General features: G+C 34.2%; 2 protein-coding genes across 4 annotated transcripts; one reads left to right on the top strand and one right to left on the bottom strand.

Moving 5' to 3' along the window:
* Nucleotides 1–343: 343 nt before the first annotated feature.
* On the bottom strand, nucleotides 344–18,565 carry LOC123686447 (microtubule-associated serine/threonine-protein kinase 3). 2 transcript variants are annotated; one of them, XM_045626594.1, is made up of 14 exons: nucleotides 18,248–18,565; nucleotides 17,520–17,608; nucleotides 16,948–17,123; nucleotides 15,687–15,783; nucleotides 12,932–13,113; nucleotides 12,513–12,807; nucleotides 10,823–11,562; nucleotides 10,652–10,722; nucleotides 10,041–10,496; nucleotides 9,211–9,485; nucleotides 8,866–9,154; nucleotides 8,510–8,724; nucleotides 3,919–4,275; nucleotides 344–3,853 (listed from the first exon to the last, which is right to left on the bottom strand). In XM_045626594.1, the coding sequence occupies exons 1-14, from the start codon at nucleotides 18,402–18,404 to the stop codon at nucleotides 2,174–2,176; spliced, it is 5,079 nt and encodes a 1,692-aa protein (XP_045482550.1). In that variant the 5' UTR covers nucleotides 18,405–18,565; the 3' UTR covers nucleotides 344–2,173. The 2 variants fall into 2 exon arrangements, with proteins under 2 accessions (XP_045482550.1, XP_045482551.1); XM_045626595.1 differs by having other exon boundaries at nucleotides 3,946–4,275; nucleotides 18,248–18,564.
* A 414-nt stretch (nucleotides 18,566–18,979) lies between these two features.
* LOC123686448 (plasminogen activator inhibitor 1 RNA-binding protein-like) lies at nucleotides 18,980–21,971 on the top strand. Of its 2 annotated transcripts, none has more exons than XM_045626597.1 (7): nucleotides 18,980–19,370; nucleotides 19,456–19,597; nucleotides 20,030–20,242; nucleotides 20,511–20,582; nucleotides 20,639–20,719; nucleotides 20,908–21,298; nucleotides 21,360–21,971. In XM_045626597.1, the coding sequence occupies exons 1-7, from the start codon at nucleotides 19,133–19,135 to the stop codon at nucleotides 21,429–21,431; spliced, it is 1,209 nt and encodes a 402-aa protein (XP_045482553.1). In that variant the 5' UTR covers nucleotides 18,980–19,132; the 3' UTR covers nucleotides 21,432–21,971. The 2 variants fall into 2 exon arrangements, with proteins under 2 accessions (XP_045482553.1, XP_045482552.1); XM_045626596.1 differs by having other exon boundaries at nucleotides 20,499–20,582.
* Nucleotides 21,972–24,214: the final 2,243 nt, after the last annotated feature.

Raw genomic sequence — 24,214 nt, 5'->3', positions numbered from 1 at the left:
GTATCCAGGTCCCTCATCAATGTTTTCTTTCGGTTCAACACAACAGACTGGATCTTGTTCTACGCCACAACCAGGACCCTCATCAATGTTTTCTTTCGGTTCAACACAACAGACTGGATCTTGTTCTACGCCACAACCAGGACCCTCATCAATGTTTTCTTTCGGTTCAACACAACAGACTGGATCTTGTTCTACGCCACAACCAGGACCCTCATCAATGTTTCCTTTCTGGTCAACTCGAGTTGACCAGAAATTGAGGCCCGAATCGTAGAACAAGATCCAGTCTGTTGATCAGCAGACTGGATCTTGTTCTACGATTCGGGCCTCAATTTTTGGATCAAAACAACCATCTTCTTCTACAGAACCACAACCAGGACCCTCATCAATGTCGCGACCGGGACCCTCATCAATGTCTCAACCAGAAAATACATCCAAAAATGACCATGAAATGAATGAACTTACTGAAGAAACTCAAAAATTATATGAAAGTTCAAAAGAGAAAAAATAATGAAAGGAAAGAAAAAAGTAAAGAAGAAAAAAATAGGGGATAAAATTGAAGCGTTTTTGAATTACCATCTTAAGCCATAATGAGACACTTGATACATAGATAGACTTCATGCCAGTTCCCTTAAAAATTAAATTGACAACTTTTATCATTTGGATATTATATAAAACATAAGGCTTTTACAATTCAATATGTCTGTCTCATATGAAGCAAGCGCAATATTCATAGTACACATTATAAACATTGAAGTATAACAAAACTTTTGTATTTATGTTATACTATCTGAACTCAAATTCAAAGTAGGTTAAAAAAAATGGGGTGTATTGTAAAATAGAAAATTTCGAAATATACATTTTGTCCTGGTACTACTATAGTAGTAATTTTTCAGGCATAAAAAACTTGTTGAAAATTAATTAATCTTTCAACATGAAAATATTTTTCTGGGAAATATAAATATGTGAGCATCTTTCGTGAGAAACTTCCAAGTTAAAATTCACTTTCCAGCTAATAAAATATTTACATTTTGAATTACAAATTATAATATCAAGAAATTTCAGTTAGGTGCTCAAAGCGAATAATAAAGATTTTTTTTCACAAATATTTATATGAGATCAATTATTTTCCATCCAATAAACAGCAATATTCCACGACAAATAGTATATGTTTTTGAACAATTAAATATTTGTAAGATTATGATATGTAGCTGTTTCAATAATTCCATATCTTATCCAAAGAATTTTCTCAAAACAACAAATCATGTTTTTTACCCGACGATTTTTTCATGGATAAACATATATAGATACATTGAAAAATCAAAAAAAAATTACATAAAAGGTATTCCATATATATCCAAACAATTTTCAGATTTTATATTTATGCGCACACAATTACTTTAAAATGTCATAAATAAAAATCGGAATATTTTCAATATCCCCTTCTTGAGTATAAATTTGTTTATATAGTTTTTTAATAATATATTGAAAAAAGAATTCCTTTTAAAAAACTTAAAGGATCAATACTGACACAGGAACTAAAAGAATGAATAAATTGATAAGAATCATGTGATTCCTGGATAATTCTGGGTTTATTGGTCATGTAAATGGTAATATTTTCGAAAAGTTCATACTAGTTTAATTATGGCCAATTAGTCCAGAATTTTTCCATGACTTCGGGCTACATCAGCACTTTTAAAATTACACAAAATAGTTCACAATAAGAGGATAGGTGCACCATGAATCAACACAGACATATCCATTCTATAAATGAATTGTCTATTCTGTTGATCTGTATGAATCATAGATTTTATTGATATTGCCCTACCCAATGTAAACCAAATCGAAATTCATACGCATTTCTCTTAACTCTGCCCAATGCTTAAAACATTCAATCGATCTATAAGACCTAGAGATTTTTTTGTACCTTCTACAATAAATAATTATAAATTAAATCTCGAATATTTCAAAATCATATTCTGATTTTTGGTAAAATCTCAGAATAGATGACTTGCTCACCTCCCTAAGCTTTTCAAATATAAAAAATGACTTATAAAAATGAATCAAAGATAAAATTTTCAAATTATATACAACACAAACTACCTACATAGGCAGGAGTTAATATTCACTTTCTACTAGCTATCAGAGATTTAGGAGATTCAATCTGTAGCTTCTCTTAATTTTTCGTTTTTTTGCTGCCTTTACTTGTATTATCCTCTGCAGGCTTTGATTGAGTTTTACTATCCTTATCTTCAGACTTGCAGGTACTTTTACCTGCTTCAGATTTACCCTGCTCCTTCTCTTTTTCACTGTTTTTGTTCTGCTTCTTGATATCCTTCTGTTTTTTGGATTCTTTAAGGGAGAACGCTCTCAACAATTCTTTCGTAGTTTTTGTTTTACTTGGTTCACTGTCACCAACAGATTTCGAAGATTTCTCATCTTCTTTCTCTATTAGTTTTTGTTTCTCACCTTCTGTATTGGTTTTTGCTTTTGTTTTAGTGAGTTGCTCTGGAGGGTTATGACAATTTTTCTCATTTTCGTCACCTTTTGTAGGCTTGGATTTATCAAGTTCTACCACATTTTTAACTTTTTGTTTTTCAATCATTTCCACCACTTTAGGTTTTAATATTACAGTATCAGACTTTTTCGATGTCAGTTCTTTTTCAATAGGAACTTTGTGTGGATTTTCCACCAAACGTTTAGATACCCTATCTTTACTATCTTCCAAAACTTTGGCCTTCTGACTATCCCCATCATGAATATTAGAATTTGTTTTTATTAATTCATTCATTTTATCATTACTTGAATCACTCTTTCTATTGTTCACAGTACATTCTCTCACCTCGTTGGATGTTTTCGAATCTTGTTTTTGTATTGCATTAGAGTTGAATGTCAAGCCTGTTGTATCACATTTATCTTTTTCTTTGATGGTTTTAGTTAAATCCTGTTTAATATCATAGCAACTGCTTGTGGGTGAGTCCTTTTCTTCAGCAATTCTAGGTAAAAGTTCTCCAGGTGCAGATAAATTCAAAGATAACCTGTTTTGGTTCTGAGTGTCAGAAGAATTAGACAAATCCAATGTGTTTTCTAATTCCATCTCTTTATCCCTATCCAACTGAGAAGGTTTCCACAATGCAGTATTATTGGTTCTTGGTTGAGCCTTAACAACTGTTTGGCTGTTCCCTGATGAACAAAGTGGTGAGATCGAACATTTATTTTCAGCACTCCTTGGGTGTAAACGATCTGGAGACAAAGCTCTTCTTAAAAGAGGTGATCCTGGTTCCGAAGTCTTAGCCCTGACAAAGCCTTTTTTACTTTGATTACACATAGCGATGGGAGCTCCTCCTGCACTAGGACTGTAGGACTGGGTGGTATTTGAACTGCCAGGCTGATGGCCAATAGGAAAAGTCAAAGGACTAGGAGATCTAGTAGGGGAAGCTGGTAATGGTGAGGGAGAAGGGGTCCTGGCAAGAGGAGAGAGGGGTATATGCCCAACTGACTTCCTTCTGCTAGGAATAGTAGCTGCACAAGAAGGATTTGTAGAATGTAATACTTTAGAACAACCAGTCGAATGAAGCTTATGTTTCAATCCGTGCAAAGTAGAAGGTCTCTGATAATGCTGCTTACTACTCCGACTTGCTGATACTGGTGTGGGGCTCGAGGAACTAGAAGATGGAGTTTGAGTTGAAGGACTATTTGAGAGGTGACTCATATTGTCTGGAGCTGATAAATTTGACCTGTTTGAATTGTTTCGAACTGTTGCAACATTCAAGGGGCTGTTATCTTGAGATCGTGAGAAGGACTGGAAACTTCGACTAGGAGTTACACTGATGGGAGATTGTATACCTGCCGCCATCTGAAATAGAAGAAACAAAAAGCTTAAGGTGGTACTTTTTTGGCTAATTATGATATATCACTTACAATATTTACTAGATTACTGTAACAAACCTGTTGGATTTCTGCACTAGCCCTCTTATTACTAATCCTTCGGAACAGAGAGTTCTTGCGTTTCTTATCGTGATCTTTCTTCTGCTTTCTCTGTCTGTGAAGACTGCGTTTTGCCAGCTTGCTCAATCCCGGTTCGCGTTTTCGTCCACCTGTCTTGATGGAGGTTTGCTCCAGAGGTGTCGCTCTCAAGCTAACATGTTCAGCACCTCCCAATAAAAGCTGAAGCACCTGAGTATGATATAGACCTTGAACTGTTTCTCCATTGATATGAGTTATCAGATCTGCAGGCCTCAAGCCTGCTTCAAACGCTGGACTTCCCTCCTCTACTGCCTGAGGAAAAAAGAGTCGTCAACTATATGCCTACACTACAAGATTCGACTTAAACTTGGAAGGGGCTTTTCAAGCGTTTTTTATCGTCAGTTTTACGCATCTATGTATTATTAGATCATTGGTTTTACTGAATAGGAAAAAATTAACTATCCTGCATTTTCTAACCTAATAAGGCAAATATCAGAAAAAAAATATCAACTGTTAAGATATACCAACATTCTGCAAAAAAAAAATCTGGAAATAAATCATCTAACCAGCTTGATGAATTATTGAAATTATTGTATCTCAGTAATTTGGAATAACTGTCCTCAGTGCTCACGCAAAGTTTGAGTGTCTGTTTCATAGTTTACAGTGTTCCATCGATTTCAATAAATGTTTTAATTCAAAGTAAGATTTCTGACAACGCAATGTCATCAATGTTATGAATGTATAACCAGGTACAACCATGTAGTGATTTGAAATTCGAAGTAATAAAATTTTTCTTCATGCTCATCGCTGAAAAATAAACACCTGTGTCCTGAAAAGTTAGCCGGTAGAATTTCCGAGGTATACCCGAACGTCCATAGGCGTCGGTCTATATATTATAACGGTGAAAAGAAGAGAAATATGGCAATATCTGGGGAATTGGTGATTGAAAAATATTATGTTAATCGATATCAATCGGATGTTCAATGAATATATAGAAATGACTGACATAAGAGTTACAAAAATTAGGAACGCAAGTTTAGATGAACATAATAATGAAGACTAAGTACAAGTTCCTTGTAATTGAAATACCTTCACCTGATTACATCCTATTTTCCAGCGAAACCATTCCATATCTCTTAGCGAGGGTATGAGTTGGTGAAAAAACACCCCCAAAACTGTTTTTCTCGAATTTCCACTATCAAGATGGGACTTTCCGTAAAATTTCTGCTTTAAGAAAAGCTATCTTTTGACACCAATTTGATTCTCTTAGCGAGGGGATGAGGGGGTGAAAAACACCTTCAAACCGGTTTTTCGCGAATTTCCACATGAAGGACTTCCACTATAAAGATGAGACTTTTTGTAAAATTTCTGCTTTTTGAAAAGCTATCTTTTGACACGAATTTGATTCTCTTAGCGAGGGGATGAAGGGGTGGAAAACACCCTCGAACCTGTTTTTCTTGAATTTCCACATGAAGGACTTGTCCCTCTCTGATTTTGATCCATCGGTGAACCATATGGATGAGGTTCATTTTGAGACACTCCTAGAGCATACATAAACAGCCAGTATCTCGGTCTGTAGAATCGAGGGGTCACTTCCCAGGGCTTTAGAGATCCTCAGTTTACGTCCATATATCCCAATGCCAGTGCCCCTCTCTGATTTTGATCCAGCGGTGAACCATATGGATGACTTTTTGTCCAAACGATTTACGAAACTTATTGCACTAGGTTTCGTAAATCGTTTGAAAAAAGTCATCCATATGGTTCACCGCTGGATCAAAATCAGAGACGGGCAAGTCCTTCATGTGGAAATTCAAGAAAAACAGGTTTGAGGGTGTTTTTCACCCCCTCGCTAAGAGAATCAAATTGGTGTCAGAAGATATTTTCAAAAATCTAAAATTTTATAAAAAGTCTCATTTTGATAGTGGAAGTCCTTCATGTGGAAATTCGAGAAAAACCGGTTGGAGGGTATTTTTCGCAACCTCATTCCCTCGCTAAGAGAATCAAATTGGTGTCAAAAGAAAGCTTTTCAAAAAGCAGAAATTTTATAGAAAATCCCATCTTGATAGTGGAAGTCCTTCATGTGGAAAATAAGAAAAATCAAAATGACAGAATTTACTTTTCTTATGATATCTCAATAACCGGCCCTGATAATCTCGATTTATTTGAACTGCTTGACAATGCATGCAACTTTTTCTCCATTTGACCGACCTTCTAACTCTTATGGTTTGAAAGTTACCAATACAATTCCATTAAAAAAAGTGACCACTCTGTATGAGGTCCACTCCCATAAAGTTCTCCTAGCAGAGAGCAATCAACTCCTTCTCTCCCACCGTCAGACCTGATTGGCAATCAAATTTGTACCAAAGATGGCTAGAATATCTCCCAATCCCCTTCTCCAAAAGTCGCCTCAACTTTCATCCTGGCGACATGCTTGGGGTAGCAGATCCGTTCCTCCAATATTGGAAGCACTCAATATACTTCCACCAGCAGATTCCTTTTTTTTCTCTTCCCGCCTTCCCTGTTTCCTTTTTCTTTTGTCCCTCCACTACCTTGATGTCCCTTATCACTCCTTAAACCTCAACAAATCGGATTTGGACAACTCCTCCCGGTTTATAGAAAAATGTAGAAATATATTCCCCCAAAACTCCTGTCTGTTTACTAATGCCTCGAAAGCGTCTAACCGAGTTGGTATTGGTGTATATTATTCGGAAGAAACATCCCACAGTAGTAGAGTTCCCCCACACCTCGCAATAACATCTGCCGAACTTCTTGCGATTGATGAGGCCCTGTCCATGACCAGCGAAATGAATAATGACAAAATCCTTATAATCACTGATTCCAAACCTGCCCTCGAAAAAATTAAGAATTGGCTCCTCAACTCTAACAATGATCAACTGACCCTTTCCATCCAAAATAAAATCTTAAATCTTTCCCAGACCAATCTCAAAATCAAATTTGTATGGGTTCCCAGCCATACAAACATCTCCGGCAACAATTGAGCAGATCACCTAGCTAAAGAAGGTAGCAAAATATCCCACACTCGTCCTAACGAATGGGATATAAAAGAGCATTGGCACACTTTTAAACGTGCGGATGAGGTGGAAGACGGAGTGGAAGCAGACATCACTTTCCAGAGGTCACCTATATTCGACTATGATCAACTTAGATCATTTTCACAGGTCTCCATGGTCTCCCTTGGGGCAGTGTTACAACTATTGATAGACTTAGAGCAAACCACTGCTGCACACCGGCCCACCTAGCCAAAATTCAGGTCAAAGATGATGACCTTTGTCAGTGTGAAGAGAGAGGAGACTTACAACACATATTCTTCTCAAGCTCACTTAATGAATAAAAATGTAGAAACTTATATGAAGTCCTCTAAGTGCCTCAGCAGAATCTTCTCTTAACACTTAGCATACAAGATCTAGTCTTCTCTGAGAACTTTTTAGTATATAAATCAATTCTTGTGGACATAAGTTGTGATGCTAATGATCGATCTTTCTTCCAGTTTACCTAATGGTGTCTTTTATTTCATACCTCCCACCTTCAAGCTGTTATGTACCAAACTTGAATAAAAAGTATGCCGTCAAAGTTAAAACTAGCCCAGAGTGGGATGTTTAATGTATAGATGGCCTCGCTGCCAAGCACACAAAAAGAAGAAGTTGATAGGGTTTGTTTTATGTATATATGCAAAATCTCAATCTGATCGATTCGGTTATCAAGAAAATATTTAATGGATCACTTAAAAGAATGGGACCATACCTTCAATAATAACTTTAAAATTCTTCATTTAGAAAACAAGAGCTTAAGACTAACACTCTTAGAATCCCTGGAAATAAACAGGTATAATACCCAAAATATTCTGTTGAACGAACAAACGGATGTAAACTCATCCCCTTTATTGAATTTCTTCCGATAGTTTGGAAATCCCAGGCTGTAAATGGTCCAATATAACTTTGTAATTTATACCCTTTCGAATATTTTTGTGTCAATTTTGTTCCTATATAAGATTCCGAAAACCTTTGTACTCTTATCAGTTCAGAAATGTAGCCTGATGAAGCCACAGTGTGGCGAAACAATTGTTGCTAACAATTAAATAACATAGTGGAAATTACTTCGTTTTATTTTATTTATCAAGAAAATATTGGGTAAGTATTCTTTTTCCAATATTCTTATTGAATGTTCTATGGTTCTGACAATGAGATAAGGTAGAAATTTTGCACGAAGCTTGAAATTTTATATCATCACTCCAAATCTCAAATCCGTTGGCTTTGTGGTCATTGAAATATTGTGTAATTTTTTTCAATTCGTTTTGAATTTTCCATGGTTCTGGTTATGTGATCAACATGAAATTTTACATAAGGCTTCAAATCGCCATTGGTCATCTTAATGCAAATTAACATCTCTATCCGAATCAGCACTTTTGAAATTAACAAAAAAAAACAACATTTCTTTATGAGGAAACGGTAGAGGGATCGGTTCAAAACAAGTCTCATTAATTTTTGCCCAGTGTCGTGTCTAGTGTAAGAATTCTAACTGAACTCACCATAACCAAATGATGCATAGTGTATACATCTGTGTCACCATAATACACCCTGATCGTATGTACTGTGAATCCAAATCCTTTAGGACCTCTTCTTATTATTATTGGTGGCTTCAAACTAGTTATGAGCGGTGACAATTCTCTACAAGGAGAAGTATCACGAGAACTTGCAGTACTTGATCCACCTCCACTAGGAGAATGTATAGCTTCAAATTCATCTGAAAGATATGAATTCGGTTAACAAACTAAACTCAACCAAACCATGACATAACAGAAACTCTAGTTACAATTATTTAATGTTTTCTCTAATGTCTTAATGTATTGGAGATTATCACAGAGATGGAAAAAAAACTGGTTACCTGTAGTCGGAATCATCAGTGATAACCCTGAAGCCGATGCACTCTTGACAACCGATCTCGATTTATGTTTGCTTGAAGTTGGAGTTGACGAGATCCTAGCCAACGCCAAAGTTTTTTCAAGATTTATCGAACTGTGTTCGGAGGCATCTTCCATTGATATGGAAAATTTAGGCAATACATCTCTGCTATGCGCACTTCTACGTTTTCTTTGAATTTGAGGAGATACATCATCACTGTCTGTCTGAGATGAATCAGGGGTACTCAATGTTCTACTGATATCTAATATAGGCTGAAATAAATTTCCCGTTAAAATTATGCTGAATATTGTTGAAGGACTTTTTGTACCTTTTTATGTTCCACATGCACAACCTCGGTATGTTCCTTACTTGATGTTTGTATCTCAAATTTCAATTTGCTATCGGGAATATCTGGAGTGTCCGGAGTATCTAAACTAAACTTGGGGGATTCAGTCACCTTTTCAACATCTGTATTAAGACTTAGCTTGGAAACATTTGTTTTTTTATATTGAGGAGAGCAAGAAGAAAACAGACTAAAAACTGGGGAATCGTCTGTATCATCAGTATCATCTTCAAGCTCATGGTTATATCTATCAAGTCGACCTGATAAAAGAAAAAATATATTAATGTATTAGATTAATTAGGTTAAATTTGAATTAAATGAAAATTATAATATCAGAGATCGTTCACTTATGTATAATGAACTAGAAAATTAAAACCTAAAGGAATATAGTGTTTCGGTAAAATCTAATAATAATCCATGCTTAATATTACGATTTGTAAAGGGGACGATCTTATAGTTACGAATTTGCAATCACAAGAAGAGCGTCAAGATAAGAGCTTTAGACAACCTTTACAAGACTGGTTTCCAACTATGCATAACATTATTGACTTATGGTTTTTATTACCCTTACAAATCATCGAATCAGGCTTACAGTTTCAAACATGATTTCAGCATAACTTATCCAAACTAAGAATTGATTTGTTCCATTATGAAAACCATTTATTTCATTGGTTGAAAAGTTTGATAACATTAAAAATAAAGTAGGGAACAATAATGGAGAAGTAGTTTTTGGTAGAAAAATAAATTGGGAAGGAATAACAATAAAAAAACAGAAGCCCTCAAAAAGATGGTTTGTAAAACATGAGATCACTTACTGTCAAAATAGCTTGTATCCTCATCATGTTCTAACTGAGGAATGAATTCGGCCTTCTGTCTCAACAAACTATTCCAATCCAAATCCGCAAAATAAATATGTTCCTTAACCTCATGAGCACCTCCTGTCCCCAAACGATCTCTAGGAGAGTGCTGCAAAAGTGCTGTGATCAGATCCTTAGCATCTTCTTGTACAGGCCAATCGTCTTTGTCTGGCCACTCAATATCATCATGTACTGTATGAGAAAAAAGCTCTTCAGGAGTATCACCAAAGAATGGGACACAACCCACAAGAAATTCGTACAGAATAATACCCATTGACCACCAATCTACAGGTTTACCATAACCTTGTCTAAGTATTACTTCTGGTGCTATATATTCCGGAGTTCCAAATACTTGCTTGTCTGAAAATTGCCTCGATTCTGTGTCGACATAACCTTCATATAAATTTGTTGCCACTGAAAAATGATATTGATAAGTAAAAAAAAATCAAAGCAAGAAGTAAAGTTTTGTTTATGAAATACAAGGTGTCTCAATGAAAATAAGCCACTATTATGTTTTTTTCTATTTGTAATACATAAATTGATAAAAATATTATTATAAGTAGACTTACGTGACATTAATCCCATTTTACTCAATCCAAAGTCTGTTAGTTTGATATGTCCCAATGCGGTTATCAGTAGGCTAAAATTTTATTTCAAATTAATATAAAAATTATAATTTCCTACACTGGTAATAGATCAATAGGGTATTTGTCAGTAAAGAATGGTGTTCTGCTACTTACTTATCTGGTTTAAGGTCTCTATGTACAATGCCATAGCTATGAAGATATTCAACAGCTAAGACAGTCTCGGCAAAATAAAACTTGGCCATATCTGAAGGAAGTGGTCCAATATTCTTCAATAAACTAGCACAATCTCCTCCTTCCACATACTCCATGACTAAACAAAGATGTTTTCTAGTTTCGAAACTGCAGTACATAGAAACTACAAAGGGATTATCGGCAAAACTCAATATATCTCGTTCTGCAAAAACCTGCTCCACCTGATTTCTCAACATCAAGTTATTCTTATTAATTTTCTTCAATGCAAACCTTTGCTTTGTCTGTTTGTGCTTAACTAAGTAAACCGCACCATAAGCCCCATTGGAAATAAGTTTTACCACTTCGAAATCCTGTTCGTTGGGATTTTTGAAGGTAGCCTTTGAATTAGGTGTGGAAGACATACACACTGAATTACATGATGAGGATAAATTGGAGCTCCATGAACAATCGCGCAGTTCTTGCTGTAGCTCAGCTATGGGGTCTCTATTTAATCCCAATTTCTGAATTATGTATTGAGGTATGTCTGTTTTGATGCCTTGAAAACCCTTAACCTGGCCCTCTGCAGCCTCCAAAAAGTGGTAAAACTCCTCAGGGTCAAACTCCAGGCATTCCAGAAGACGAGCAGGTCGCGAAATAATTAATAACAGCTTCTTTATGAAGCCTGTGACTAGATTAGCAGCATCCTCGGATTTTTCTTTTGTCTGAAAAAACATCCATAAACAGATTTGGAAAATACATTAGAAAATATAGAATATTCTACGTTTTTCGAGACAATACTCATGGTCCAGTGCAACAATGAAAATATTTCAACTGATACGGTCTTAAGCCCAGCCCATGGTTGGAGAACGACTAATCCCATCCCCAACCCGCCATTGAAAAAAAACACTCGTTTATTGGATATCTTATCAAGTGAATGCTTCGATTGTTGGACTGTTCTACTAGACGATGAGTACAGTTTCAAATAACGATGAAAATCCTACTATTTCAAATGTACTGACAAAAAAACACAAAACCCATAGAGGCTTATCTGATTTCAATAATTTTCACACATCGGCAGTACCTCTTTTTAAATTATAAGAATTTGGGTATTATTGAACAACTGAAAAAATCGGTTTGATGGTGTTTGGTGGGGTATCTCATTTGGAATTACCCCAACCTTATTTAATATCTTGGTGTTATATCAAACTCAAATGGAAAAAAACAGAGAAAATTATCCCCGAAGCCACAACAACTATGTGAGCATGCATAAAGTTCTCCGATAAAACCAGGGGTCTTAATAAGCCAAGAAGCAAGATGGTCTTACATGACGGTAGTAGGCCTCATTGTCACCTATGAATTTTTAATATTGTGGACAAAACTGAAGTGGTCACAAGACGCAATAGGTTGCAAAAATTGCCCTTGTAAACAGGAGTCGAAAACACAATCCCACAGCAGTGCCCACAGAGGTCATACTGAATCTGCCTGCTTACATTTACATGTAATACCTTTTTTATTACTGAAACAACCTTGCCATCCCAAATTCATAACAAATAAATCTGAAAATTTAATAGCTTGTTCATAATGAGATACACCTACATTTGAAAAATTATTGAAATTGACTAAACATATATGAGTGTCTACCACTAGTTATGAGAAATAAGATTTAAATTACCTCGGTTAAGAGTCTCTCTAAATTTTCAGACATTTCATAGAAATATCTACTGGTGATGAGCTTCGACTGAGATTTATGTAAACAGTCTCTTGCCATTTCCAGAACTTGATGATGAACAAAACGAACAATAGGCACAAAATCACAAAATGCTTTTCCAAAATCAATGGATTTATTTTCTTCGATGAAATTCGTCAACCTTTCTTCCATTTGCTGTGTAGCTTTAGGAAAACGTTCTTTGTACAAAGTATTCATCATACATATATCATTATCTATAATTGGAGATCTACTTGGACTACTGCAATAGAAAAGCAAGATTCAATTTGAATGTTTTTTTTATGAAAAAAACATAAACCATAATAAAAAAATATGGTGTTCTTCAGTTAACAATATAGGAAAAAGGTGGACTCATACTAAAATACCTCAGACTTCTTGAACGTGGACGATGAAGTGGTGATCTATGTGTAGCTACATTTTCTTCTGTAACACCTGATATGGAAGCGTTGCTATCATTGCTGGAAAAATGATGTGTAAGCATTTTCATATCATCAGTAGTGGGTAAATGTGGAAGCTGATGCAATTTTTCATGGCTTGAGCATTTAGACTGAAAAAAAAACATGAAATAATAAGTTTTTATGAGTATTCATTGAATACATAACATTCAGTACGAGAATCAAATTGATAAACAAATCAGTAAACTGAAAAAAACTGCAAAATTTTATGGTATGGTAAGCAACTTGGAAATGCATCTGTGAGGTCCAAAAAGGGAACAAATAATACAGAAATTAAAGAAAACTGGTAAAAAAGGGTATTTCGTTTTTATAGACCTTGTGAAGGCTTTTGATAAAGTGAAGAGAGAAAAAATATGAGAAATTCTCAGGAAGAGAGGAATCACAGAACATCTAGTGCAGTCCAGAGAAAGCTTGAATTGTGTCATCTACAAGAATATGAGATCAGAATGTTTCCAGACCAAAGAAGGGCTAAGACAGGGTGGAGTTTTGAGCCCAGCACTTTTCATCATATTTCTGGATGGGATCATAAAGGAAACGAAAGAAAAAGGAACATAGGACATAGGAAGATGAGGAGGGTGGGGGCCTCGGTATTTGCTTTTGCTTACGACTAGTTTTGATGGCAGAATCGAAAATTGCAATACAAGAGAACGTGGATATTTGGAAAAAACTTTGAAAAAGTATGAAATGGAAGTGAATAAGAAGAAGACTAAGGTTATGGTGATAGCGGAAGTGAAAAAAGATGAAGATGTACAGATAAAAATAGACAATGAACAAATTGAAAAAGTTAATAATTTCACATATTTAGGAGTGGATATTGATAATAGTGGTAGTCAAGAAATGAATATTGAAAAAAGGATAGAAAAAGGAAAAAAATTATTTTATGCTCTCCAACAGAAAATTTTTGAGGAAAAGGGAAATAAAAGATAAGACCAAAATGACAGTGTTTAAGAGTATATTCAGAACGGTTTTGACACAAAATTCCTTGGGATATATAAAGACGAATTTCTGGACTGGGGTACACATTTGGTCAACACTGGATTGAAACTGAGTAGCATCGGATATGGTATTAGAGTAGTGGCTAGGTATATGGACAAGGAAACTTCGAAAATACTCTATCAAGCCAAATTTGAATCAGTTCTTAGATATGGAATCATTTTCTGGGGATGTCACTCCAACATACAAGCATTATTTGTTGTACAAAAGAGAACTATAAGATCTATAAATGGTATGAAGTTTAGAGATTCATGCATCTGTGAGGTCCAAAAAGGGAACATTATTGACTTAAGATCAAGAGATAATGGGAAGATGGAGGGAACATTTCATAGAATTACTGGGAGGAAGGAAGAACTATAAGATCTATAAATGGTATGAAGTTTAGAGATTCATGCCAAGGTGTTTTCAAGGATATGGGTATAATGACAGTTTATGCTCTTTATATATGAGTGTTTGGTTTTCCTTTTCAAACATAAAGATAAATTCGAGAGTGAATATACTCATAAGACTTTATAATAAATTACCTAATTGCTGTAGAATGTTAACCTTTCCAAAGTTTAAAAATGTCATTAAGGAAATGTTCATTGTTTTAGAACCTTACTCAGTTTAGGATTATTTGAATTGTGATAATCTGATGAATTATATTTGAGTTATATGTATTTCTGTGCTGACGTCATTTCTTTTCACTCATGTACATGTACATAGAGATGTTTTGAAATAAAGGAGTTTATTATTATTATTATTATAATGACTTACGGCTGTGAAACATGGATTACTACACAAAGGAGTAGGAGCAAATTACAGGCAATGGAAATGAAGTATCTTAGGAGTGTTAAGGGTATAACAAGATTGGATAGGTGGAAGAACGAGGATGTTAGGAGAGAATTGAAGATAGAGTCAATGGAGGATTATGTGGGAGAAAGACAGATGGGAAGGTGGGGCACTTGATTAGATTGGAGGAAGAGAGGACTGCGAGTCAGATATGGGAGGCGAGAGTGGACAAGAAAAGAAAGAGAGGAAGACCAAGACTAAGTTGGGACGATATGGTTGCGAAGGAAATCACGAGAAGAAGGAAAAACATCACAGAAGCTAGAGCGTTGGCGGCAAACAGGAAAGACTGGAGAGAATTTATCAAGTTTAAAAGTTGATAGAATTGTATACATTTTTCGACCCAAACACCGAAAGATATCATTGGGATTTTGATCATATATAATATTTATATATAGTTTATTCTTTCCTCTTTTTCACAAAATATCTCAATGTGAAAACTGAAAGTCTTTTAATGACAATTTTTTTTTGCTTACTCATCTTGATAAGTTTGAAAGGAACACCAATCCTGTTGAATTTATACAGGGTGTTTCATTGGGAAACGTAAAAACTTAAAAGGCTAATAGAGGGCACCGAGGTGCTTCTAGATATAGCACATTTATTGGCTCTTTATTTACCTTTTGAGTATTCACGTCTCCCAATGAAACATCCTGAATGAAGTCTTCTATGCCACATGGAGTCGAAAGCTTTCTAGACATCTATGAGTTTTATATTGTATATTTTGAGTGGACTATTAATTTATTGTTCTTTGAACTGAATGTGAAGTATTATTCAGAAGATAGTTTTGCCTTGTTTTTTTCAATGTCTGATAGTTTATTGAAAAAAAAAATTATAAATCACTCACAGAAATATTGGAACTACCAGGAGTTGTTCCATATCCTGAGGATGGTAAGGATGCTACGGACCATCTTCTACCATCTCCTCTACAACCAGCCACAATTCTGCAATAGACAAATTTTTGTAGAAATAATATGTTTGTATGTTTTGCAATTTTGAAAAAACTAATTTGTTCATTCAAATAAGAATTTCTTTGAAAAAGTCTAGATTTCCATATGATAGAAAACATTAAAGAGAATTCGAGACGAATACTGAAATCAATTTTCAAGTATGCTTTCAAAAAATCTTTTGATGCTTGAATTATATATCAGCTCAGTATTAATTATAATAACAGTGTTCTACCGCTTTAGTAAATGGCTATTGACCTAGGTCCTTCAGACTTATATACAATTGAACAATAAATTTTACTAAATAATATATACATGAATGCAATAATTTAAGTTCAAATACAAGGTGCCCCAGTAAGTACAGACAAGCGGAAGAACAAAGGTATAAGCTATTTGATAACCTTATATCATTTTGCATAGTATTTGAGTTTTTAATTTTTCATGTGAAATATGAAATACAACAATTATGGTCAGATCTGATACCATTTTGGCATAAATAATTTTTGAATCTCCACGATTCCACTTTTTCAAATTGTGTAAAAAAAATTGCACTGAAACAATTTTTCATAGAAGCAATTCAGATAGCTACTGGGATGCTCTACCTCTATACTTCTACTCTGTATGTACTTTCTAAGACACCCTACATAAAGAAAAAGAGAAAAAGTTTAACTGATCTCTTTATTAATTGTCTATTTCATCTAGTAGATCATGATGTTTTATCATGTTGAAATTGATTGATCACCTATTCAGATCTTTCATGACGTAGAATATTCTGTTGGCATCAATTGATTTTATTGACAATTTTTTAATACAGAACTCGATTTGGTGGTTAGTGGAGCAATTGAATATGTCTCAATTTGTAATATTATAGCTCAAAGAACTATTACCTCTAGATTTTTTACATTAATGAAAGTTTTTGTATGTAAGCTGTGTGGAGTTTTTAGCTGATCTTGTATTTAGTCACCTATACAAATACATTCAGCAAATTTTTTGATGATTGGTGTATTTCTCTTACAGAACTGCTCTACATTGAAGACGATACAATAAGTCTAGATGACTAATATGTATATTATATTTGATCGAGCAGTTTTCAATACTTTTTTGACATGGTAAAAATTTGAGCCTATCAGGACAAATTTTTTTAACCTTTCAGGAATTTACCTTTTGATTGGTGCAAATGAGAAGTTGATGAAACTAGAATGGGTTCTGGGACTGTCGATAGGACTTCCACAGATTGGAGAATGTGACCTAGGCAGAACAGGTGAAGTGTTTGTTATAAAACTTAATCGATGGACAGCTACTGGACGGCTATTGCGACGAGAAACATTTGTGTCCTTCTGAAGGGAAAAAAAATATGAAACCCAAATGTTCAGTGCAAATCATTTTGTTGAAGTAAATTCAATTATTCAAGATAATGACTTTAATTTTTCCTGGCAGAACATTTTTCTGTGAATAATTTCTCATTTCTTCAGCCCTCATTTAGGGGTCTTTCCCATCATTCACTCAAGTCTCCAGATTCTATTCCAATCAAATTCAAGAACATTATAGATCCCTTATAAAAACAATGTAATTATTTATATATATTTTTATCTACATTTGTTTGGCATGGAAACACTTGTAAATATCAAAAGATATCAAAACAGAGTTATCCATTCAACAAGAGTGCACATCTTATCAAGGGATTAAAAGAATGATAAGCTTGCTGATTATTTCAGTGAAAATATTACAATTACCATATTCAAGGACAAAGATGGAGCAGACTTCCCTAAGGTTGAATTTCGCATACGAACCAAGTTTGAAGGTTGGGTAACCTGTGGATAATCTGCAATAAAGGATAAAGTAAATTATATTATTTTATATAATTGTTTTCCAGAACTGGGAAATTTTTCAGGCTGAAAATGTAGAATAATCTGCCTTTTATATTTTCTCTACTAAAAGCATGTGAATGCAAGAATGGTGTTATATATTTAAAAGTGGATTAATTTATTAAATTCCCTTTAAATTCATTAATAATATTGTTCATATCCCATTGAACCATGAATTGAATTCAGGTGTAGTGGAATATTTTGAATGAAATTGATGATGACCTATGATTAAATCAGTAAAAGATATGTTTTTTTTTACTAGGATATAGATGATAAGTATATCATAATAAATATTGATTGAAATTTTAGGTGTCCAATACGCAGATATATAATAAGCTAAAAATAAAAGCAAAAACATGCAACTTCACAAAAATGTGGCATTACTCATGCCATTATTTTAGGAATATCAACATTGCACAACACATGGTATGATTGTACCAAATAATTGTTATTTTCACAAAAAAATTAACTAATCCTCATAACAAATCCACAAAAATTGTTGAAATGAGCTTTGATGTCTCTTGGAAGGATGTAAAAACAAATGAGTTAAGAAATTTTTGAAAATCAATAAGGAGCTATTCTGTGGATTACATTACCAGAGTGAACATGTTTGATCGGAGCCCCACATCCACACACCGGCATTGAACATTTTGGCCTTTCACAAGGCGATACTGGCTCATCAAATACCAAAGCCCTAGCAGAATTGCATCGAATTCTGGATTTAGCTCCACAATGAAATTTTTCGCTCTCCATCTATTGAATAATCCAACCTCCTTAAGACCCGTAGAATAATTCAAAAGAAAAATTGAAAAAACACAAGCACAACATCATATTGTTTTTCTATTTAGCAATGCAGGTCTTTGTGTTGATCGTCCCATTTTTTCAGCCCGTTCAATGTCACTTTACTGTCAAAACGCAACCTATTTTTCAACAAGCGTTGACATTTAATAATATTATTGACTTTCAAACATCAGGATAGCAGATTCGATAAATTATTATTTTATATAACGACTGTAAACTGCTGATTGCATGAAAATTAAATGTTAGAAACTAGTTTTTACCAATTTAAAAGTGTAACGGATAGATTTAAATTAAAATATCATCAATGCGTAGTTTCTAATTTCAAGTTTATTATACTTTAATATTTAATTAAGAGAATACAACAAATTTCAAAAAATCAATTTTAGAAGGAGAATCCATTAATTTTCAAACAAGTGAGGCCAGATAACTGAACGAAGGCCAAATATTCATAGAGAAGTTCTCCCGCCAAAAACATGCTATTCTATGTTTTTGCGTGAACCGAAGTCCATAACCCAAGTTTGTGTTGACCATAGATCATCAGAGTTGATGGTGGTACATGTGCGTTTGCGTTAACGGCCATATTGTCTTGAATGAATACTAGAAGTGACTAGGCTAAAGAAGCCAAAATTATTATCTTCCAACATCTTATCGTTGCGAAGGAATCACGTTTCCCGTTCATAATGGAGAACATTTATGGCATTGGAGTAGCCAATAGGTATGCTCTTTTTTTAGACGATGAATCCGATCCTCTGGAAGCTTTGAAGCAAAAGGAGGAAGAAAGAGAAGCGAAGAAAAAAGTCAAAGTTGCTGAGAAAGAAAATACTAAAGGCAAAATAGAAATTCAACCTAAAGGTAAAACTGGACCGACAGTGAAGAAAACGAAGGAAATCATTGGAAAACCAACTGAAAAGCGTGAAGGTAAGTGTTGAGTAATTCCTCAGTATTAAATTACAACCCATGTGACCCTGCTCATTTTTAAATTCCTAATACCGGTTTGTTTTAGATTTGAAGTCCAACATCTCTAAAGGTACTAACAACGATTTGAAAAATGAGCGCAATTTTGATAAAAAGAACAATGAAAATCGCGAGGCTGTGAATAACAGGAGAAACCGTGAAGATAATCGCAATTTTAGGGGCAACGATCGGTAAGTTTTACACTTCAATTATTAACCACGTGTATTTTGTTTATTTACAATTACCTATTGATCAATGTGCATTTTTTTGCGCCTGTCAAGGATATTATGTTTCATTTCATTTCTGAAATTGTTTATTCAAATTTTTTTGTACTTTGAAATTTTTATTTTTAGCTCATTTCCCACATGGGAAGTGAAACCATATTTTATGCTGCAAACCTTTTTGTATTTTATTTTTTCTATTTTACCCTGATATTTCAAATAGCTCTATAATTGTTGGCACAGTTCATTAAACTGTAAAATTATATTATATAGAAGCACTGAAGTATCCAATTACAATTTTAAGTTTATATGAAAAAAATTTTTTTTCAATTTCAAATTTTTTTAACCTAGCTTATTTATTGTATACAAATTTGAAATTCCATTGTCATAATTATCTTCTAGTGGTGAATTCCGTAAGGACCGTGAAGATAGAATAAGGACTACTAATAATGGTGAGTTTGAGAATCGTCCCAGAGGTGAAAGAACTGATCGTGGTGACCGTAATAATCGCGAAAGAAATTTCAATAAGCCTGGAGAAAACCGTGGACCGCGTAAGCCGTTCAATGAAAGAAGAGGAAAACGTGAATTCGATAGGCAAAGTGGATCTGATAAGACGTAAGTTTTTTTCTTCACTTAAAATTGATTCATTCAATTCAAAAATATTACTGTTTACTAATTTTCTTCATATATTGTCATTCTGTATTTGAGTAATTAATTTAGTTTTGTTACATTTCATAAGTGATTGATGTATAGTTTGCCATTTGTGAAATATTTTTTATTCTCAATCACATAGTATTTTAGTGGATTTTCATGGGTTTTATTGTTTCAAATTTTTGTTCAACCATTAATTGTCAATAAATGATTAACGCAGCCATGGTTACAGCGGAGTCAAGCATGTGGATAAACGTGATGGATCTGGACCACACAACTGGGGTTCCAATAAAGATGTTATCGAGTTAGTATAATTTTTGGGAACTTTATTTTTGTAATACTCACCTTGTTGATTTTTAGGGAAGCTGATCCTAACAAGGTTAACAATGAGCAAAGCGAGAAATGGGCAGAAAATGATGGTGTTGCTAATAATGACTCCAAGTAAATAAATTTCTGTTCCTACAATTTCTCAAAACTCGGTGAAAGAGGTTTCCGAGAAAAAAAATCAAAATTTTTCATTAAATTTTTGCTACTGTAATTTTCTAATTCCAATAATCATTTTTATATTTGTATGACCCATGAAATGTGTTTGTGATTTTTGAATTTTTTTCTAATGAATTAATTTACAGGGAAGAAGTTTCTGAGCCAGAAGTACCTCAACCTGAGGAACCAAAGGAACTCACATTGGACGAATGGAAGGCTCAACGTGCTGGACGTGCTAAACCGACCTACAATATCCGTAAAGCTGGTGAAGGAGAGGATCCCTCTCAATGGAAAAAGATGTATGAGTTGAAAAAGAAAGAAGAGGAGGAAGAGACCGAAGAAGAGGAATATGAGATTAATGAATATCCCCAACGCGTTGGTAGACAGAAGCACGTCCTAGATATTGATATTCAGTTCAACGATAGCAGACGTCCCGGACAAGGAAGAGGAAAAGGACCCCGAGCTGGACCTAGAGGTCCAGGCAGCAAACCCAATCCTCGTGGGGAAAGAACAGAAAGACGATTCCGTGACGATCAGGTAGATTATCATTTCTTACTTCTATTCAACAATATTAATGAATTTTTGGTTTTTTTTGCAGGGCGAAGAGAAGCAAGATGTTCGTCGGGCCCCCAAAGTGGATGATGAGCGGGACTTCCCTTCCCTTGGTTAGGTTTTCAACCCAGCATGACGGGCAAGAGCTTACGCGCTTTCCCGACCTAAAAACGTTTACAGTTTTGATGAACTTTTGAAAAAATCAGTTATCTTCTAAGATTTAGAGACTACATCAGTTTGCAGTGTAGTGCGTTCGTGCGTTTTTAAAACAACTTGTAATTTGATAATAAACTTACTGATCATTTCAATTTTCCAACTTGACAAATTTGATAGTAAGAAAGTGTTGAAATTTCTTATATTTTTAATTGTTTATTCAGTGTAGTCTGTGATCCCTATATGGGTGACGGTTACTAGTCAGTGTTAAGCTACATTGTTAACGGTTTCTAGTGGCTGCTTTTGAAATTTTGATCTTGTTTATATACTTAACAAATTCGATTATTTTGATCAAGTTATCGAATTGAATGAACAACTAACAGTTTATTTTTTTTTTGTTTGGATTATTCAATAATCTACACTTTGCATTATGATACGAACATTGTTTTTGTAATCTACTGGATGTCTGTTCTGATATCAATAAATTTCAAACTGGTTCAAAAAATATTTTATTTATTCCAACATTTTCCCCATTCTGATTTTTAAATAAATAATTATACACGTGAAATAGCTGAACTTTTATCAGTTATTGAACGAATATTTCAAGTCTTCCCAAGTTGTTCCTATTATCTATTTAGGAGAAGTAAGAACAAGTAGAGGCTGCCAAAACCCAATATCAAAATATTTACTCTCACGAAAATATTTGTTTTCGTTATTGGGTTTTTTGTTTCATCATTTAGATGCGAGATGTTCTAAATTATTAATACAAGGTGTCATCTGAATTGAGAGTACAAACGAACTAAGGGATTCCTTGGATAATTTTAAGAATTGATTATATTATATATATATATATATAATTATAAACCTGGTCGCGAAAACGCATTGTGTTCGAGATACAGGGTGTTTATTTTAACAGGATTTTTTTATTTGAAGATTTCAAGAGAATTGTTTAAAAATTTTTTCTTAAGATCGGTAGCAGAATAAGTCAAATTAATAAGAAAACAAATAGTTCAATATGTATAAGATTAGTTTCATAATACATTTTTTAAACTACCAGTGGTGTACCAAAAAAAAATTCTTGAAGAAAAAAGTAGGCACTGTGCCAAAAAATCACCCTGTAGATTTGCAATCGAAAATTTCATATAACGTGATGTAAACTCCAAATTGGAATAACTATGAAAAATTTCAGTGGTTTGCAGATGCTATGAGAAAAAAATCAAATTTAACCCTGTATATTGAAAACAAAGCGTTGGCATATACATATATGATTATAAGACTTTTTTGAAATTATCCAAGGTCCTCCCTATTTCGTTTGTACTTCTAAAATCATTATGTCGTGGCAATCTCTCATGAAATTCAATGTGTTAGAAAAATACGGGATTTTTCACGAGCTGAGATTCAACACCCTGTATAGTGGAATATCGGAATTTGATGGAAATATTCAGAAAGAGCAGACATTTTAATGACCATAACCACTTCAAACTCCCAACAAAAAAATATGGATTCAATGGAAATTTCAAGTTTTGATGAATTTGAGAGGCGGAAATTCGTCTCAGTTTGCTGGCCGCCTTTTCATATTTCAATCTTGATTCTTAAGCATAGGGTTGTTCCGATCCGCTGTGTTTGTCAACATCTCATCTGCAATAAAAATCTCCAAACCACCTTTACTAAGCCGCCTGTACACACATGGCAGGCCAACCCTATTACCCTCATTGAAAGAGGAATAAAATCATTGTGTATTTCATAAAGACGAAAAACAGCACTACTTTTGTTATTGATGCTTTTTTAGCAGGGGCGCCGAAAAATTATTTAAAAAAGTTTAAAAGTTATTTGAAAATTCTGGCACCAGCCTACTACTTAAAGAAAAAATTAAAAAGGAAGTTCCATATTTGGTTAGCTAGACTCGATATTTTTGTAGAATGTGATACATTGTTGAATTCGTAAAATTTTTCATCACCCTATAAGGAAAACCAGTATGGCGTACATAAGAAAAGAAATTGACTATCGCGTCTCCGAAACAATGGAAAACAGAATAAAACTGAAGACACGATTAGAATCTCTTATTGCATAATTGCTACAAACCGAATTTCGTGAAGTCATCTCCAGAAGCAAATGAGTTGTACAAAAAAAAAATAAATAAAATTTTTAGATTTTTCGAGATATCTCGGGAACCATTGGATATATTTTGGATCTGTTCACGCCAACACACTCATTCCTAAATAACGCAATTTAAGCCACCTTGTCTAAACTATGAGGACGCCAATATAAAAAGGACAATATTTTTTTACTGTTAATAACTACAGAGGTAGTGGAATGAAGGCAAAAATATTTCATTACATTGATTAGTTCAACGAGTTGAAGACGGCTGTGACCATATGCGACAAAATCTCGATATTCATAACTGAAGTATGGGTTTTTTTAGGTAGGAAATTTTTGGGTCAATAGTTAGGTACCCTTGCAATCCTCTGAAGGCTGAAGGTACTTGCAGTCTTCAGTTCTTTTCGCTCGACTTAATATGAATGATTTATGGGATTTTTTCGGAAAGAGCTTGATTTATGACACCATATAATTTTGTTTCAAGGCAGAGCTTTCAAGCTGAGATGAAGCCCAAAAATTTTGTTGATCAAAATTGCACCACTTTTCAATTTTCTGAGAATGTTATTTGATGATTGAATTATTTCGAAATGTTTCTATTTCAAAAGCGATATAATAAAGTTGGAGGATTATACAGGGTGATTCACCGTGATG

The sequence above is a fragment of the Harmonia axyridis genome, chromosome X (assembly GCF_914767665.1).
Source record: "Harmonia axyridis chromosome X, icHarAxyr1.1, whole genome shotgun sequence".
NCBI classification, from domain to species: Eukaryota; Metazoa; Arthropoda; class Insecta; order Coleoptera; family Coccinellidae; genus Harmonia; species Harmonia axyridis.
This window is presented reverse-complemented; position numbering and strand designations above follow the sequence as displayed.